The sequence below is a fragment of the Leopardus geoffroyi genome, chromosome B4, assembly GCF_018350155.1.
Source record: "Leopardus geoffroyi isolate Oge1 chromosome B4, O.geoffroyi_Oge1_pat1.0, whole genome shotgun sequence".
NCBI classification, from domain to species: Eukaryota; Metazoa; Chordata; class Mammalia; order Carnivora; family Felidae; genus Leopardus; species Leopardus geoffroyi.
In genome coordinates this window covers 77577857-77595334 of record NC_059341.1, presented here as the reverse complement: position 1 = coordinate 77595334, position 17478 = coordinate 77577857, and the positions used below count along the sequence as shown (strand labels likewise).

The window sequence follows — 17478 nt, the reverse complement described above, 5'->3', positions numbered from 1 at the left end:
GCTTCTGTCACTTAGCAATATACATTTAAGGTTCCTCCCTATCTTTTTGTGGCCTAATAGCTTATTTCTTTTTACTGCTGAATAATATTCCATTGTACAGATGCACCACAGCTTGTTTATGTGGTTGCTTCCAGGTTTTGGTGACTAAGAATAAAACTGCCATACACACACACACACACACACACACACACACACACACATACTCTTTCTCATGGACATAAGTTTTCGAATTAATTATGTAAAAACCTAGGAGCATGATGGCTAGATCATTTGATAAGATTACATTACTTTGTAAGTAACTTTGTAAGAAACTGCCAAACTGTCTTTCCAAGTAGATGTACCATTTCTCATTCCCACCATTTTTCAACAGGAGTTCTTGTCACTCCCTGTACTTGTTAGCAATTGGCATTATTGGTTTTTTGGATTTAGCCATTTTCAGAAATGTGTAACATATTTCATTGTTGTAATTTGCAATTCTTTTTTTTTCAAGTTTTTACTTAAATTCTAGTTAGTTAACATGTAATATAAATTGGTTTCAGAAGTAGAATTTAGTGATTCATCTCTTACATGTAACACCCAGTGCTTATCACAAGTGCCCTCCTTAACCCATCACCTATTTAGACTACTCCTTACACAGTGCCCCTCCCCTCAGTTTGTTCTCTATAGTTAATAGTCTCTTATGGTTTGTCTTCCTCCTTTTTTTTTTTTTTTTTGGTTTTCTCTTTCTCCTATGTTCATCTGTTTTGTTTCTTAAATTCCACATGAATGAAATCATATGGTATTTGTCTTTCTCTGACTTATTTCACTTAGCATAATACACTCTAGCTCCATCAATATTGTTGCAAATGACAAGATTTCATTCTTTTTTTTTTCGGCTGAGTAATATTCCATTGTATATATGTCGCACATCTTCTTTATCCACTCATCAGTCAATGGACAATTGGGCTCTTTCCATAATTTAGTTATTACTGATAATGTTGCTATAAATATTGGGGTGCATGTGTCCCTTCGAATCAGTATTTTTGTATCCTTTGGGTAAATATCTAGTAGTGCAATTGCTGGGTTGTAAGGTAGTTCTATTTTTAACTTTCTAAGGAATCTCCATAGTGCTTTCCAGAGTGGCTACAACAGTTTCCAATTCTCTAATGACAGATGACACTGAACATCTTATCATATCCTTAGTTGCCATCTGTATGTCTTATTTCTTGCCTTCATTAAAAAGAAAAATAACAGGTTACATCCTTTGATTACTTTGAAAATAGTTATTTCATGGAATGGATCTGATAGAAATTCTGTAATACATTTACAGAAGTGTTGAAAACACATGGATATATGAGTGTTCACTGCAAGCCACATTTACAGGAGTGTTATTTCAGTGAATAATGTAATATATTTAGAGAACTGTTTAAAAACACATGCAATAAGGATGATTACAAGAGCTGTATGTGCATACTACTTTGAGAAGAGTGTTATTTCAAGGAATGGATGTAATAGAAATTCTGTAATCCATTTAGAGAAGTCTTTAAAGACACTTAGAATGAGGGTGGTTATGAGAGTTGCATGTGCATGGTACTTTGGGAAGAGTGTTATTTCAGGGAATGGATGTTTTACCTTCATTTTTTGAAGGATAGTTTTCCTGGATATAGAATTCTTGGTTAGCAGTATTATTCTTTCACCACTTTGAATAGTCATCCCACTGTGTTTGGGCCTCTTGTTTCTAATCAGTGGTAAGCTGTTAAATTTACTATGGCTCCCTTATGCTTTGATTTTTTAGTCTCCTTTGATTGTGATAAGCCATTTTTATCTTTTTACTTTAAAGATTCTTTGTCTGGCTTTCAACAATTGACTATGATGTATCTAGGTATGGATCTTTTTGTATTTATCTTAGAGTTCAATGATCTTCTTGAATGTGTAGATTAATGTTTTTCATCAAATTTGGGATGATTTGGCCATTATTATTTCCTCAATATTTTTTTAAAAAGTTTATTTATTTTTGTAAGTGTTTTTAATGTTTATCTATTTATTTTTGAGACAGAAAGAGAGCAAGTCAGGGAGGGGCAACGAGAGGGGGGTAGAGAGAGAGCATCCCAAGGAGGGTCTGTGCTGTTAGCACAGAGCCAGATGCAGGACTTGAACTCATGAACCATGAGATCATGACCTGAGCTGAAATCATGACTTGGACTCTTAACCAACTGAACCATCCAGGCACCCCCAAAACTGGACATTTTAGATGACATATTATAGCAACTTTAGAGTCTGACTTCCCCTATAACCTCCAGGGTTTCTTTTTGCTCCTTTTTTCCTTTGCTTTTTAGTGATTTGTCTGGATTAATGCAGTAAAGTCTGTCTCCCCAACAGTGTGTGGCTGCTGACACCTTTGCTCAGTTATTTTTTTTCCCTCATTTTTGTTTATATTTTAAAGCTTGAATTCCTAGGGGTCACCTTTGAGTCAGCATAACTTAGTGGTCAATAACTGGCCAATCATTAAGTGATCCAGATTGATCCAGTAAGGCTTCTATTCTTTGCTAATGGATCTGTGTGTGAGTTAAGGAAGTATTGTTTTAGACAACGTCCCTAGGCATGTGTTTTTTCCCTGCTTTATTCCAGATCAAATCAGCCCCCTCAGGCAGTAGAGCTTCAAGGCTTGACTCACTCTTGTAGAAGTACCAGGTAACATGGCTTGGGGGAGTTGGAAACAGAAGAAGCTCCAGGCTAAAACATCACAGACTTCCAGTTCTTACTGAAGTTTAGTAATTTTTCTTGAAAAAAATGCTTACCATTTTGTTGTATGCTTGCAGTCAATTTCCAAAGTCCTAAAATCATTGGTTTGGGCAGTTTTGTCAAGTTTTATCATTGCTTTTATGGGAAAAAATTTTGCCGAGTTTCTCATTCAGCCATTCTGGAAATCCCTTCAAATGTTTGACTTTTTTCTGCTCTTTTGTGACTCTTCTGAAAGAACCAAGACTAACTGTGATTCAGAAAAGTGAGAAAAGAAGGACAGGAACCTAAGAAAGAAAATGGAAAGCACCAAGCATAATCAAAGCCAAAGGAAAGTTTTGGCTTATGTTATATCTAATCCCAAACTTATAACTGAAGGTAAGCTGAGATCATAACTAAAGACTAAAGACTAAATTTTGGAAGCAAAATTCTAGGTAATTGTGGGAAAAAATAATACTATTTACTTTGGAGGTAAAGGTTTTTTTTTTTGTTGTTGTTGTTGTTTTTTTTTTTCAACGTTTATTTATTTTTGGGACAGAGAGAGACAGAGCATGAACGGGGGAGGGGCAGAGAGAGAGGGAGACACAGAATCGGAAACAGGCTCCAGGCTCCGAGCCATCAGCCCAGAGCCTGACGCGGGGCTCGAACTCACGGACTGCGAGATCGTAACCTGGCTGAAGTCGGACGCTTAACCGACTGCGCCACCCAGGCGCCCCTGTTGTTTTTTTTTTAAGATTTTATTTTTAGGGGCACCCATGTGGCTTAGTCAGTTGAGCATCTGACCCTTGATTTCAGCTCAGGTCATGATCTCACAGTTGTGACACTGAGCCTTGCATTGGGCTCCATGCTGAGTGTGGAGCCTGCTTAAGATATTCTCTCTCTCTCTCTCTCAAAAAAATAAATAAATAAATAAATAAATAAATAAAATTAAATTAAAATAAAATCTTTTTTTTTTCTTTTTCTTCTTAAGTAATCTCTACACCCAACGTGGGGCTCAAACTCACAACCTTGAGATCAAGAGTCATATGCTCTATAGACTGAGCCAGTCAGGTGCCCCATTGGAGCCAAAACTTTCTGATGAATCTTTATCCTATACCTATCCATAATATGCTAAATTCCTAGGCTTTAGCATAGATAGAGCACCACACAGAAGAAGAAATGCAATCTCATTATTTTATGTTTTGTGGTTTTTTTCCTCCAGCATCTAGAGGTACTCTATGGAAATCTTGGAAAGAAAGGGTTATAAAGCGACCTGCAACAGCTCATGCTTTAAGACCAGATCAGATGATTAGTGATGAATTTGCAACAAATACAAAGGTTTCAGAAATCCAAGATATGCTACAGGAACTCATAAACACTGCAATGTTCAATAAATTGGAAAACAATGCTATTAAATATATATCATCAACAATAGTAAACCTTTCTAAAGCTTTGAATACACTAAATGATGAAGTAAAAGTTTTTACCCTCCAAAGTGCTAATATGTATATAAATGAGACAAGTGAAAAAGAAAAAGAGCTCTCTCTGAAAATAATACGAGATCTCAGTGAACAAAATGAAATACTTCAGCAGAAACTTCAAGATGCAGAAGAAAAATATGAACGATTTATTCGGTCCCAAGGTATTGCAGAGCAACAACTACCTACAGCATTACCCACATCAACCTTGAAAGCGTTGCCTGAGCTTTCTCCACAATCATCCATTGCCATTAGCAAAACTGACATAGAAGACAGTATGGAAAATATTTTGGCTAAAGAATTTGAAAACATTATAGACGAGGCCCAAACACAAGAGACCAAAGCCTCGGGGATCCAGTGGGACTCAGCATTTTCATATACAGCCCCAGCTGAAATGACCCCAGATTTAATTGAACAGCAATACCCTTTACCTGAAAAAAAACAAAAAAAGTCTTCTGAAGGTATCACTGAAGATAAGGTGTCACTGAAGAAAGATGATGACCAGTATCAATCACAGAAGAAAAAGGAAATTAAAGGCTCAACTATGGATGAGACCTCTGGATCACATCTGAGTGATGATAAAGGTAAACAGAAAGAGACCAAACTTGATCATGACTTGGAGCTACAGGCACTGGAAAAGAATAGAAAAGAAATGAAATCCTTTTCTGAAGCCAAACCAAAGTCATTCGCAGAATCAAAAAGTCGCTATGTCCCTACTGATTACCCTTCTACTGACACAAAAAGACAAAGTGGCAAAAGTGGAACAAGTAGTATGTGGGAAAGACTCAGGAAGGTCAAACCTGAATATTCACATGACAAAAGCCAGATTTCTTCAGAGAATAAAGAAGAACCCACCACTGAGTCAATGGACAAAGAGAGCAAAAGTGAGATGAGTAGCCAAGCAGAGCAATTCAAATTGACTGAACTTGGTTATTCCTCTGAGAAAATGAAAACAAAAGGGAAGAAACGTCAGATCTCTCCAAGAACCACCACAAGCAAAGAGGGAAAAACTGAGGATATCATAGTCTTAGCCAAGAAATTCAAGTCTCCTGAACTTGTTAAATCACAATCTAGGGTAGCAAAAGAGACTTCAGAATCTACCAGAGTTCTAGAAAGCCCAGATGGCAAAAGTGAAGAGAGTAACCTAGAAGAATTTCAAAAAGCTATAATGGCTTTCCTAAATGAGAAAATTGATAACATAGGAAAGCCTTTGGATAAAAAGGCTGTGCCAAAAGAGGAGTTATTATTAAAAACAGCAGAGGTCGAAAAATTAGAAATCATAAAGGCAAAAATGGAGGAATACTTCCAAACTGTGGCTGAAACTGTGGCAAAAATCTTGAGAGAATACAAAGATATAAAAAATGCAGGACAAGTTGGAGAGAAACCTATGAAACGAAAAAAGGAAGTCTCATTTATGCCAGGATTGCATTTTCAGAAGCCAATTAGTGCAAAGGCTGAAATTAGCACCTTACTCTCATCTAAGAGCATGGACCCATTAATTGACAATTTAATACAAATGATCTTGACTGAAATAGAAGGTGAAAGAGATGCTCCAGTAGCCTCAACAGTAGGGAGAGACCACAAGGAAAAGGAAAAACAGAGGTGGGATGAATATTTGCAAGAAGGTCAAGAAAAAGTATTTGGTGAGGGTCTCAAACACCATTTGCAAGAGCAAGGGAGTTTCTGGAAGAAGAGCCATGAGCTGATAAGTAAAAAATTGGAGAAGGAAGAGTCATGGCTCCAAATGAAGGAGAGAAAGCAACGGCAACAGAAGCAGAAATGGTGGCAGGAAGAGGAAGCATGGAAGGAACAACAAAAACAGACTGAGCAAGATGACCAGCAAATGCAAAGAAAAGAGAAAGGATATCAGAAGCCAAAACAGCAGCAGCTGGAGGCTTGGAATCAAGAAATGGAAGAACAATTGGTACCCCTGGAGGAGGAGGAGGAGGAGGAACAGATGAGGCCAGTTCAGAAGGAACTGAGACACCCGAAGCTAGAAATAAATAGGGAGAAAGAAGAGAAGCAGAAGCCAAGGAGAAACATAGAAGACCATGGAAGGCAGAAGCAGAAAAAGACAAAGGATCAGAGGAAAATCAATGAGAAAAGTTCTGACACACTAGAAAAGATGTTCAGCCAAACTTCAGTGACAGTGTCTCCCAAATGGAAGGGCATACCGAAAGTAGCATCCCAGTTACACCAAAGAAAAGCGTTCCATGGACATCTGAAGACATTAGAAAATTTTGCTGATGGAAAGCACCCTATACCAATCACTCCTTCTCCATCGACACAATCGCCATCACCTGGGGCCTTTCCAATTTCTGGACAGTCTCCCACAAAGACCCTCACTCTAACTCCTCAACAGGCCCAGGAACTGGAGATCACTATCACCCCTCAAAAGACCAAAGAACTAGGCATCACTGTGGCCCCAGAACAGGCCCAGGCACTGGGGATCAGTCTTACCCCTGAGCAGGCCCAGGAAATGAGCATCAATGACACTCTTCAAAAGGCATTGGGGATCACTGTCACTGCTCAACAGGCTCAGGCACTTGGGATCCCTCTCACTCCTGAGCAGGCCCAGGCCCAGGGGATCACTCTCACCCCTCAGCAGGCACAGGCCTTGGGAATCACTCTCACCCCTGAGCAGGCCCAGGCACTCAGGACCACTGTCACTCCTCAGCAAGCCAAGGCACAAGGGATCACTCTCACCCCTCAGCAGGAACAGGCACTGGGGATCACTTTTATACCTGAGCAGACCCAGGAACTGGGGTTCACCTTCACTGATAAGCAGGCACAGGCACATGGGATCACTCTCACCCCCAAGCAGGCCCAGGAATTGGAGATCACCCTCACTTATGAGCAGGCCCAGGCACTGGGGACCACTGTTATTCCTCAGCAATCTCAGTCACAGGGGATCACGCTCACCCCCGAGAAGGCCCATGAACTGGGGTTCACCTTCACCGAGGAGCAGACCCTGGCACAGGGTATCACACTCACCCCTGAGGGGGTCAAGGCACCGGGCATTACTGTCACCCCTGACCAAGTACAGGAAATGGGGATCACTGTCACCCCTCAGCAGGCACAGGCACTGGAGATCATGGTCACTCCTGAGCAGTCACAGGCACAGGGCATCATTCTCACTTCTGAACAGGCCCAGACACAGGGGATCACTCTTACCCCTGAGCAGACACAGGCAGGGGGGATCACTCTAACATCTCAGCAGGCCCAAGCACTGGGAATCACTCTGAGCCCTGAACAGGCCCAGACCCAGGGGATCACTCTCACCCTTGAGCAGGCCCAGGCACTGGGGATCACTCTGACCCCTCAGCAGGCACAGGAAGGGGGGATCACTCTCATCCCTCAGCAGGCCCAGGCAATCACTCTGACCCCTCAGCAGGCCCAGGCACTGGGGATCACTCTCACCCCTGAGCAGGCACAGGCAGGGGGGATCACTCTCACCCCTGAAAAGGCCCAGGCACAGGGGATCTCTCTCACCCCTGAGCAGGCCCAGGCACTGGGGATCACTCTGACCCCTCAGCAGGCACAGGCACGGGGGATCACTCTCACCCCTCAGCAGGCCCAGGCACAGGGGATCACTCTGACCCCTGAGCAGGCCCAGGCAAAAGGGATCACTCTCACCCCCGAAAAGGCCCAGGCAGGGGGGATCACTCTCACCCCTCAGCAGGCACAGGCACTGGGGATCACTCTGACCCCTGAGCAGGCCCAGGCACAAGGGATCCCTCTGACCTCTCAGCGGGCCCAGGCACAAGGGATCACTCTGACCCCTGAACAGGCCCAGGCACTGGGGATCTCTCTCACCCCTGAGCAGACCCAGGCACAGTGGGTCACTATGACCCCTGAGCAGACCCAGGCACAGGGGATCACTCTCACCCCTGAAAAGGCCCAGGCACTGGGGAATACTCTGACCCCTCAGCAGGTACAGGCAGGGGGGATCACTCTCACCCCTCAGCAGGCCCAGGCAATCAATCTGACCCCTCAGCAGGCCCAGGCACAGGGGATCACTCTCACCCCTGAAAAGGCCCAGGCACAGGGGATCAGTCTCACCCCTGAGCAGGCCCAGGCACAGGGGATCACTCTCACCCCTGAAAAGGCCCAGGCACAGGGGATCTCTCTCACCCCTGAGCAGGCCCAGGCACAGGGGATCACTCTCATCCCTGAGCAGGCCCAGGCACAGGGGGTCACTATGACCCTGGAGCACACCCAGGCACGGGGGATCCCTCTCATCCCTGAGCAGGCCCAGGCCCAGGCAATCACTCTGACCCCTCAGCAGACCCAAGCACTGGGGATCACTCTGACTCCTCAGCAGGCCCAGGCACAGAAGATCACTCTGACCCCTCAGCAGGCCCAGGCACAGGGGATCTCTCTCACCCCTCAGCAGGCACAGGCACGGGGGATCACTCTCACCCCTCAGCAGGCCCAGGCAATCAATCTGACCCCTCAGCAGGCCCAGGCACAGGGGATCACTCTCACCCCTGAGCAGGCCCAGGTACTGGGGCTCACTCTGACCCCTCAGCAGGCACAGGCAGGGGGGATCACTCTGACCCCTCAGCAGGCCCAGGCACAGGGCATCACTCTCACCCCTGAGCAGGCCCAGGCACAAGGGATCACTCTGACCCCTCAGCAGGCCCAGGCATGGGGGATCACTCTCACCCCTCAGCAGACCCAGGCACAGGGGATCACTGTGACCCCTGAGCAGGCAGAGGCACTGGGGATCACTCTCACCCCTGAGCAGGCACAGGCACTGGGGATCACTCTGACCCCTCAGCAGGCACAAGCAGGGGGGATCACTCTCATCCCTCAGCAGGCCCAGGCAATCACTCTGACCCCTCAGCAGGCCCAGGCACTGGGGATCACTCTCACCCCTGAAAAGGCCCAGGCACAGGGGATCTCTCTCACCCCTGAGCAGGCCCAGGCACTGGGGATCACTCTGACCCCTCAGCAGGCACAGGCACGGGGGATCACTCTCACCCCTCAGCAGGCCCAGGCAATCAATCTGACCCCTCAGCAGGCCCAGGCACAGGGGATCACTCTCACCCCTGAGCAGGCCCAGGTACTGGGGCTCACTCTGACCCCTCAGCAGGCACAGGCACAGGGCACCACTCTCACCCCTGAGCAGGCCCAGGCACAAGGGATCACTCTGACCCCTCAGCAGGCCCAGGCATGGGGGATCACTCTCACCCCTCAGCAGACCCAGGCACAGGGGATCACTGTGACCCCTGAGCAGGCAGAGGCACTGGGGATCACTCTCACCCCTGAGCAGTTCAAGGCATTGCTGGTCACCCTCAGCCCTGAGAAATGCCAGGGCTTGGGTTTCATACACACCCTTGAGAAAGTTCATGCATGGGAGTCTCCTCTCACTGCATCACAGGCCCAGAAATTGGGCGTCCCTATCACTCCAGAAAATGCCTGGGTCTCAGCTGTCACTCTTACCCCTGAACAGACCCAGGCTTTGGGTGCCCCTCTCTCCTTAGAACAGGCTCAAGCATTAGGTATTTCTCTCTCTCCAGAACACTTCTGGGAATCAGATAAATCAGACAAATCCCATGTCTTAGGATTTCCCCTTACCTTTGAGCAAGTCCAGCCTTTGGGAGCTCCCTTCATTCCAGGACAATCCCATCCCATGGGGGTAGATGACCTAAAATCAAGAGCACCTCTCATTAATGAACAGCTCTTACCACTTGGGGTCCATCCTCTTTTAGAACATACCCTGAAAGTTGGGATTGTGCCTGTTACTGATAAATCTGTCACACCAAGTGCTCCTCACATTTCTAAGAAGTTACCCACATTGGATCCTTCCAGTCTTAGATCACTTCAAAAATTGAAGGCTTCTGTCCTTCCTAGGCAATCCCCAGCATCTGCTGCTATTGCTGAGAAATCCTCTGCATTGGAGGTCTCTCCTATTCCTTTGCAGATATCACAGTCTCCTCTCTCCCAAGTCCCTGGTAAATCACTAGGAGTGAGAATTCGTTCTGAGCCTGGGAAACTCCTTGCACCACAGACTTTTCCTTCCTCTAAACAGACCCTGTTTCCTAAAGGTCAATCCACCTCTGTTGAGTTTGTAGCACCAGAGGTCCCACTGACTCCTGAGAAATTTCCCATAGCTGAGACCCTGCCAACTTCAGGGCAGCCTCTTACACTGGAGACCCTTCTCGGCCCTCAGCAGTTCTTTTCTTCTTGGGGCTCTAGGACTCCTCAGCTACCTTTGATATCAGAAGCCCCTCTGGCCTCCAGGCAGCCCCTTATATCTGGAGTCCCACTCACCTCTGCACAGATTCCTGATTTCTTGGCTCCTGTTTCTCCTAGGAAGCCTTTGGTTCCTGGAACCTCTTCCATCCATGGGGAGCTCCTGGAACCTAGACCCTTAACACTCTCTGAGCAGCCCCAGGCATTCCAGCCCACTGCTACCTGTGAACAATCTCACTATCTACAAGCCCCTTCTCCCCTTGGGCAGCATCAAGCTTCCACACTGTGGATCCCTCCCACCCCTGGGCATCTTCCAAAATTATGGACCTCTCCAACTCCTGGAAAGCCCATGAAAGATTTGTCCTCTTCTGTCTCCAAGAAAAGTAAGGAAAGATTGGCAATTATTTCTTCTCTGAAACCTAATTCAGCATTTGTTCATCCCAGTGCTACTGATTTCAAGGTAACTCAAGCCCCTTTCACCACTAAGAAGTTCCAAATATCAGAGGTGTCTGACACTTTGGAAGAAATCCCAATATGCCATGATCCTATTGCCATGGAACAATTTAGAACATTTCAGTCCTATCTCACCAATTACAGGACACCAGTATCACAAACCCCTTACATTCCGACTCTCATGAAGCCTGTAACATCACTACCCTCTCTTACGACTAAACTACCCAAAACATCACAGATCTCATCTTCTGAATGGGACCAGAAATCCAAGTTCTCCCCTATAGACAAGTCCTGGATACTGACTTCAGTTTCAGGTACCAAGAAACCCAAGATGCTAGTGCCCCCTTCCACTCCCCAAGAGCTCAAAGAGCAGAGATATTTTGTTGATGTAGAGGCTCAGAGAAAGAACCTGATACTCTTAAATCAGGCCACAAAAGTTTCTGGACTTCCTTCACAACTACACACGACAGCTAGGAATCTCATAATTGAGACACTTCATACGGACACAGTTCGGCTGGGATACTTATTCCACAAGTACATTGCTTACAGGCTGATCCAGCGTGCAAGGTAGATGTAATATTGAAGGTTCAGTTTTCTGATTTAGTCCTGATTTCAAATATCCTCCCTTCATTGCTCTATAAGTATATACATGTTTGTCGGATTAGATGTTCTAAAATATTCTCTTTTTTTAATTTTTAATGTTTATTTACATTTGAGAGAGAGAGACAGAGTGTGAGCAGGTGAGGGGCAGAGAGAGAGGGAGACACAGAATCGGACGGAGGCTTCAGGCTCCAAGCTGTCAGCACAGAGCCCGACGAGGGGCTCAAACTCACAAACTGTGAGATCATGACCTGAGTGAAGTCGGACACTTAACCGACTGAGCCACCCAGGAGCCCTTCTCTCTTTTTTTTAATGCTTATTTTTGAGAGAGAGACAGAGCGTGAGTGGGGGAGGGGCAGAGAGAGAGAGACACAGAATCTGAAGCAGGCTCTAGGCTTTGAGCTGTCAGCATAGAGCCTGACACGGGGCTCAAACTCACAAACTGTGAGATCATGACCTGAGCCAAAGTCAGATGCTTAACCAAATGAGCCACCCAGGTACCCCTAAAACATTCTCTTACAGAAGGTCTGTGGAATGAAGCCTATTTAAGATAGCAAAAGGAGATATATCTTTTTGGGAATAAAAAATGTTATATGATCTATTTCATCCATTTATATCTCTAGCAGAGATGCTCAGATATATTTTGTGGATCATGATTGATCTCCAAAATATCAACTTCAAAAGCTTAAAAATGCTTTTAGTTTTTCTAAATTTCTTTCACCTTCTTGAGTTCACCAGAAGATGTATGATTCTTAAAATGGGAGATGGCAGGTTATATACAAGGTGTTGCCATGGTAACCTTGCTGCTGAAGCAACTTGGAGGAAACAGGTCCTGGTCCTGATTTTTTAAAATTGCAAAAAAAAAAAAAAAAAAAAAAAGGATTACAAATATAGGGGTGCCAGCCAACTGGTGGCTCAGGCAGTTGAGCATCTGACTCTTGATTTCAGTTCAGGTCCAGGTCATAATCTCATGGTAGTGAGATCAAGCCCTGTGTGGGGCTCTGCACTGAGCATGGAGCCTGCTTAAGATTCTCTCTCTCCTTCTCCCTCTGCCCCTCCTGTGCTTGCACTTGCATGTGTTCTCTCTCTCAAAAACAAACAAATAAAAATAAAAATTGAAAATATCAGAAATAGGTCAGGGGAAGCGACAATTGTCCTGCTATCCTTAGCACTTATGTTTGAGATTACCAACGTATTAATTTGGGGATATCTTTCACCTGAAATTACAAGAGGTCACACTAAAACCTATACTAGAAAGGGTTATCATTAATTACAGGAACAACTTATGCCATTTATTTAGCAAACACTTATTAATGCCTACTATGCACCAAGTATTGTATTAGGTGCTAAGGATACAGTAGTGAATAAAGCAGACAAAGTACCCTGTTCTCATGAAATTTATACTTTTAAGGATGGAATTGATTTGAGACTAAGGATTGGAACAGCAGGATAAAAGAGACTTATTCAAGATATAATCAGAACTTTTCATTTCAAAGCATAAGTAATCAGATTTGTTGACAAATATTTTACTCTGTACCTGTCTTTGGCGTTCTCTTTCCAGACTGAATAATCCTAGACCTTTTTTTTTTCCCCCAGCAAAATAAAAAAAAATATTTAATACACAAAAAATAACAACAGAATCAACAGGTATAAAAGGCGTTACACGGTACAAAACCCAAAAAGATACAGAGCTATTCACTTACTGGTGCTTAAAATGACTAGACAAGGACACATGAAAATGTCTCCTTTCCTCACTTAGGGAGCTATACTATTCAAAAAGTTATTTTAAAATGCATTTTTTTTTTTGCTCCACTTTATGAAACCACACTTACTACTCATGTTGATTATGCCCACCCAATCGAGTAGTTATTTGGAAAATTGCATGTTTTCTATACGAAAGTGCATTTTGTGCCACCTTGTCAAGTGCAAATAGAAAATTTCTGTACGTCAAGACCATAGCAGGGCAGTTGTATCTACTACCCAAATTCACACACACTTCTCTCAGATCCTAGAGATGGAACTCTTTTCTAGCCAAGAGCTTCATATCAAGGAAAGGATATATAAGCTAGAAGTGTGGGTAAAAGGAAGAAACATAGGCCCTGCTAGGCAGGCATAGAGTGAAGTTTATGCTCAGCTTCCAGGACATGTGAATATTACTGGACTTTTTTAAAATTTATTTTTATTACTTTTTTTAATCTTTGTGTTTGGATTCTGCTTTTTGCCTTATAGAAAACTTTGATTTTTATATGTTCATATCATTATTTTTGTTTGTTTCATGTTTTTATTTTTATTTAAATTCTAGTTAGTTAATATGTAGTGTAATACTAGTTTCAGGAGTAGAATCTAGTGACCTATCACTTACATGTAACACCGAGTGCTCATTACAACAAGTGTCTTCCTTAGTGCCCATCACCCATTTAGCCCATCCCCCCCACCTGCCTTCCTTCCAGCAACCCTCAGTTTGTTCTCTAGAGTTAAGAGTCTTTTTTATGGTTTGCTTCTCTCTTTTTCCCCTCTGTGTTCATCTGTTTTGATCCTTAAATTCCATATATGAATGAAATCATATGGTATTTATCTCTGATGGGCTTATTTCACTTAGCATAATATACTTTAGCTCCATCCACATAGTTGCAAATGGCAAGATTTCATTTTTAATGGCTGAGTAATATTCCATTGTATATATGTCCCAGATAATCTTTTTAAAAAAAAATTTTTATGTTTATTTTTTTTGAGAGGGGGGAGGGGCAGAGAGAGCAGGAGACATAGAATCTAAAGCAGGCTCCAGGCTCTGATCTGTCAGCACAGAGCCCAATGTGGGGCTCGAATCCATGCCACTGAGATCATGACCTGAGCTGATGTTGGATGCTCAACCAACTGAGCCACCCGGGCATCCCTAAACTATTTTTGAGCAAAGAACACTTTGTAGAACCTCTGTAATTGAAGATTCCATAATTAAATGCTAAAATATAGTTTTAGAGTTGTATTAGCACAAGATCAACGTAATATATCTGAGAAGCAAGAATGGAGAGGATGTAAAATTAGACCAGATGATGATAATAAGACATTTCATTTCCATACATATTGAGGAAAGTCCTCAAAGGTACTAAATATTATGGTGACCTGTCAGGATTTATCATTTAACTCATCAACATTTCTGAACATAGCAACCACTATTTGCTAGGGACTGTGTTAGGCCTAGGGGACTGAGGGTGGCAGGATATAAAGGTGGACAAGCCATATCCCTGCCTTGAGGACATTCAAAGTCAACTCAAAGAGACACCCACACAAACAGGTGATTATATGTGGAAAGAACAATGATGGTACATGTACAAAGTATACAGAAGAGGACTGAAGACAGGAGAGTTAGGTAAAACTGCTAGACATCCAGACCTTTGAAGGCAGAGAGTCTAGCAGAGCCCAGGAAGGAAGGAAGTAAAAGCAGTGCATGTACACGTGTGTGTGTATGTGTGTGTGTGTGTGTGTGTGTGTGTAAACCACTTTGTCGCCGGTAGAATACAAAGAATAAGCAGGATATGGCAAGAGAGAAGACTAGCAAAGATAGGCTAGGTCAAAAAGAATCCTAAATGGCATGCTAAAGAACTTGTATTTTATTTTGTATGTGATAGAGGATAATTGAAACATTCCTAACAAGGGAAGTAAAATGCCACTAATATGGAAGATGGATTTAAGGCAAGTAAAACTTCGTGCAGAGGCATAAATTAGGGCCAGATGGCATCCACCCAAAAGTTTTGAAGGAGTATAAGGGTATGTAATCAAATAACCAAAGGTACAGTATTTCCTGTTGTCTGGAAGGGATTCTATGCTAGGGTGATATTTCAACACTAACTCCCATCAAGGAAGGGCATCCATGCCAGGCAATCTGGTGGAATCTGTAATAAAAGGAGAATCACTGCACTCTTGAAAAAGTGAAAACTGATAGACTAAAGGAAATATAAGTTTTGTAGGGAAATCAAACTTGTTTAATCTAGAATTCTTTGAGGAAACATTACATGGACAATGAGAAACTAAATAAACGATTTAAAGCTAGTTATATACATACACAAGAGGTTATAAAGCATCTACAAAGAAGAGAAACTTTAGATACATTATTGCATTTAACTTGCAGACGAGGAATCATTCAGGAAGTTCATCCTATTTGCCAAAGTTACACAGCTAGTAAGTAGTAGAGCTACTACATATGAATGCAAAAAGCTCATTTCCAAAGTCCTGTAAGTCTAAAGTACTATACTATACAGTATGGTGTAGTATAGAATGCTGCCTTGAAGTAGGAAACTATAATGATTTTATATCCAAATTTTAATCATGCTTTCTCTTAAACACAGACTTTGAAGTCGGGAACACCTTGGCTCAAATTTCCAGTTTTGAATCTCTCTGAGACTCAACTGTGCTGTTTGTAAAATGGATGTGATAATATTTACTTCGAAGAATGGTTGCAAAGATTAACTGAAATAATGTATTTTATTTTATTTTTTAATAATGTATTTTAAATAATGAAACATTTAAATGTAAATTTTAAAACATAAATACAATTTCTTTTTTTTTTAATTTTTTTTTTAACATTTATTTATTTTTGAGACAGAGAGAGACAGAGCATGAACGGGGGAGGGTCAGAGAGAGGGAGACACAGAATCTGAAACAGGCTCCAGGCTCTGAGCCGGCAGCACAGAGCCCGACGTGGGGCTCGAACTCACGGACTGTGAGATCATGACCTGAGCAAAGTCGGGCGCTCAACCAACTGAGCCACCCAGGCACCCCCATAAATACAATTTCTAACACAATGATCTACACATAGTGGATGCTCAGTAAGTGTAAAGCACCTTCCCTTGGATTGTGATGCTATATCAAATACTGTAAAAAATATTCCTTAGGAGGGAGGCGAGATTTTATCAATACAAGTGGAATTTTCTAAGAGAGTGGGAACAAAAGGTAAGATTTGAATGGCCATGATTCTAGAGAGGGCATTTTAAATAATTAGATACTTCAGCAGTTACTAGTAGACTCAGTGTTTACATTAATAAAATTAATTATCTTTAAAAAGCCATGAACAGGGGCGCCTGGGTGGCTCAGTCGGTTAAGCGTCCGACTTCAGCTCAGGTAACGATCTCGCGGTCCATGAGGTCGAGCCCCGCATCGGGCTCTGGGCTGATGGCTCAGAGCCTGGAGCCTGCTTCCGATTCTGTGTCTCCCTCTCTCTCTGCCCCTCCCCCGTTCATGCTCTGTCTCTCTCTGTCCCAAAAATAAATAAACGTAAAAAAAAAAAAAAAAAAAAAAAAGCCATGAACAATAGGGGAGCCTGGGTGGCTCAGTCGGTTAGGCTTCTAACTTTTACTCAGGTCATGATCTCACGTTCATGAGTTTGAGCCCCATGTCGGGCTCTGGGCTGACAGCTCACAGCCTGGAGCCTGCTTCAGATTCTGTGTCTCCCTTCCTCTCTGCTCTTCCCCCACTCACGCTCTCTCTTTACCTCAAAAATAAATAAACGTGAAAAAAATTTTTACAAATCCATGAAAAATAATTTCTCTAAGCTTGAAATGAAACTATGAACTTTCTGAAGTTTCCAAGAACTCATTACTGAATTATGATTTTAATATGAAGTTTAAATGTGATTTCAATAAGGAAGAATTATGGAGAAAATCTAAAAGACTGTGTGAATAGACAGAAAAAATAGTAGGAAAGATCTGGTGTGAAAACTAAGGTTTATTGGAGAGATATAATGCATAGCATAGTGATTACAGTCAACAATATTGTATTATAAACTTAAAGCTGCTCAAAAACCAAATCTTGATTGCTCTCCCCACCCCCCCCCCCAAAAAAAAGATACTTATGGGATGTGATAGAGGTGTTAGCTAAGGTTACAGTGGTAATCATATTGCAATATAAATGTATCAAATCAACACACTGTCCACCTTAAACTTACACAATGTTATGTCATTTGCATCTCTTATATATACAACATATAACCATTATATATATATATATGGGAACAATGTTATTTGTAGGAATGGATATGGTAGGCATTCTGTAATGC

At 42.9% G+C, this 17478-nt stretch overlaps 1 protein-coding gene across 1 annotated transcript in view; it reads left to right on the top strand.

Moving 5' to 3' along the window:
• Window positions 1-17478, top strand: part of FAM186A (family with sequence similarity 186 member A) — an 81313-nt gene that overhangs the window by 50372 nt on the left and 13463 nt on the right. Inside the window, exons 5-6 of the mRNA XM_045466476.1 lie at window positions 3920-8007; window positions 8398-11396. Of these exons, the coding sequence (XP_045322432.1) occupies window positions 3920-8007; window positions 8398-11396 (7087 nt within the window). The remainder of the gene's footprint in view (window positions 1-3919; window positions 8008-8397; window positions 11397-17478) is intronic.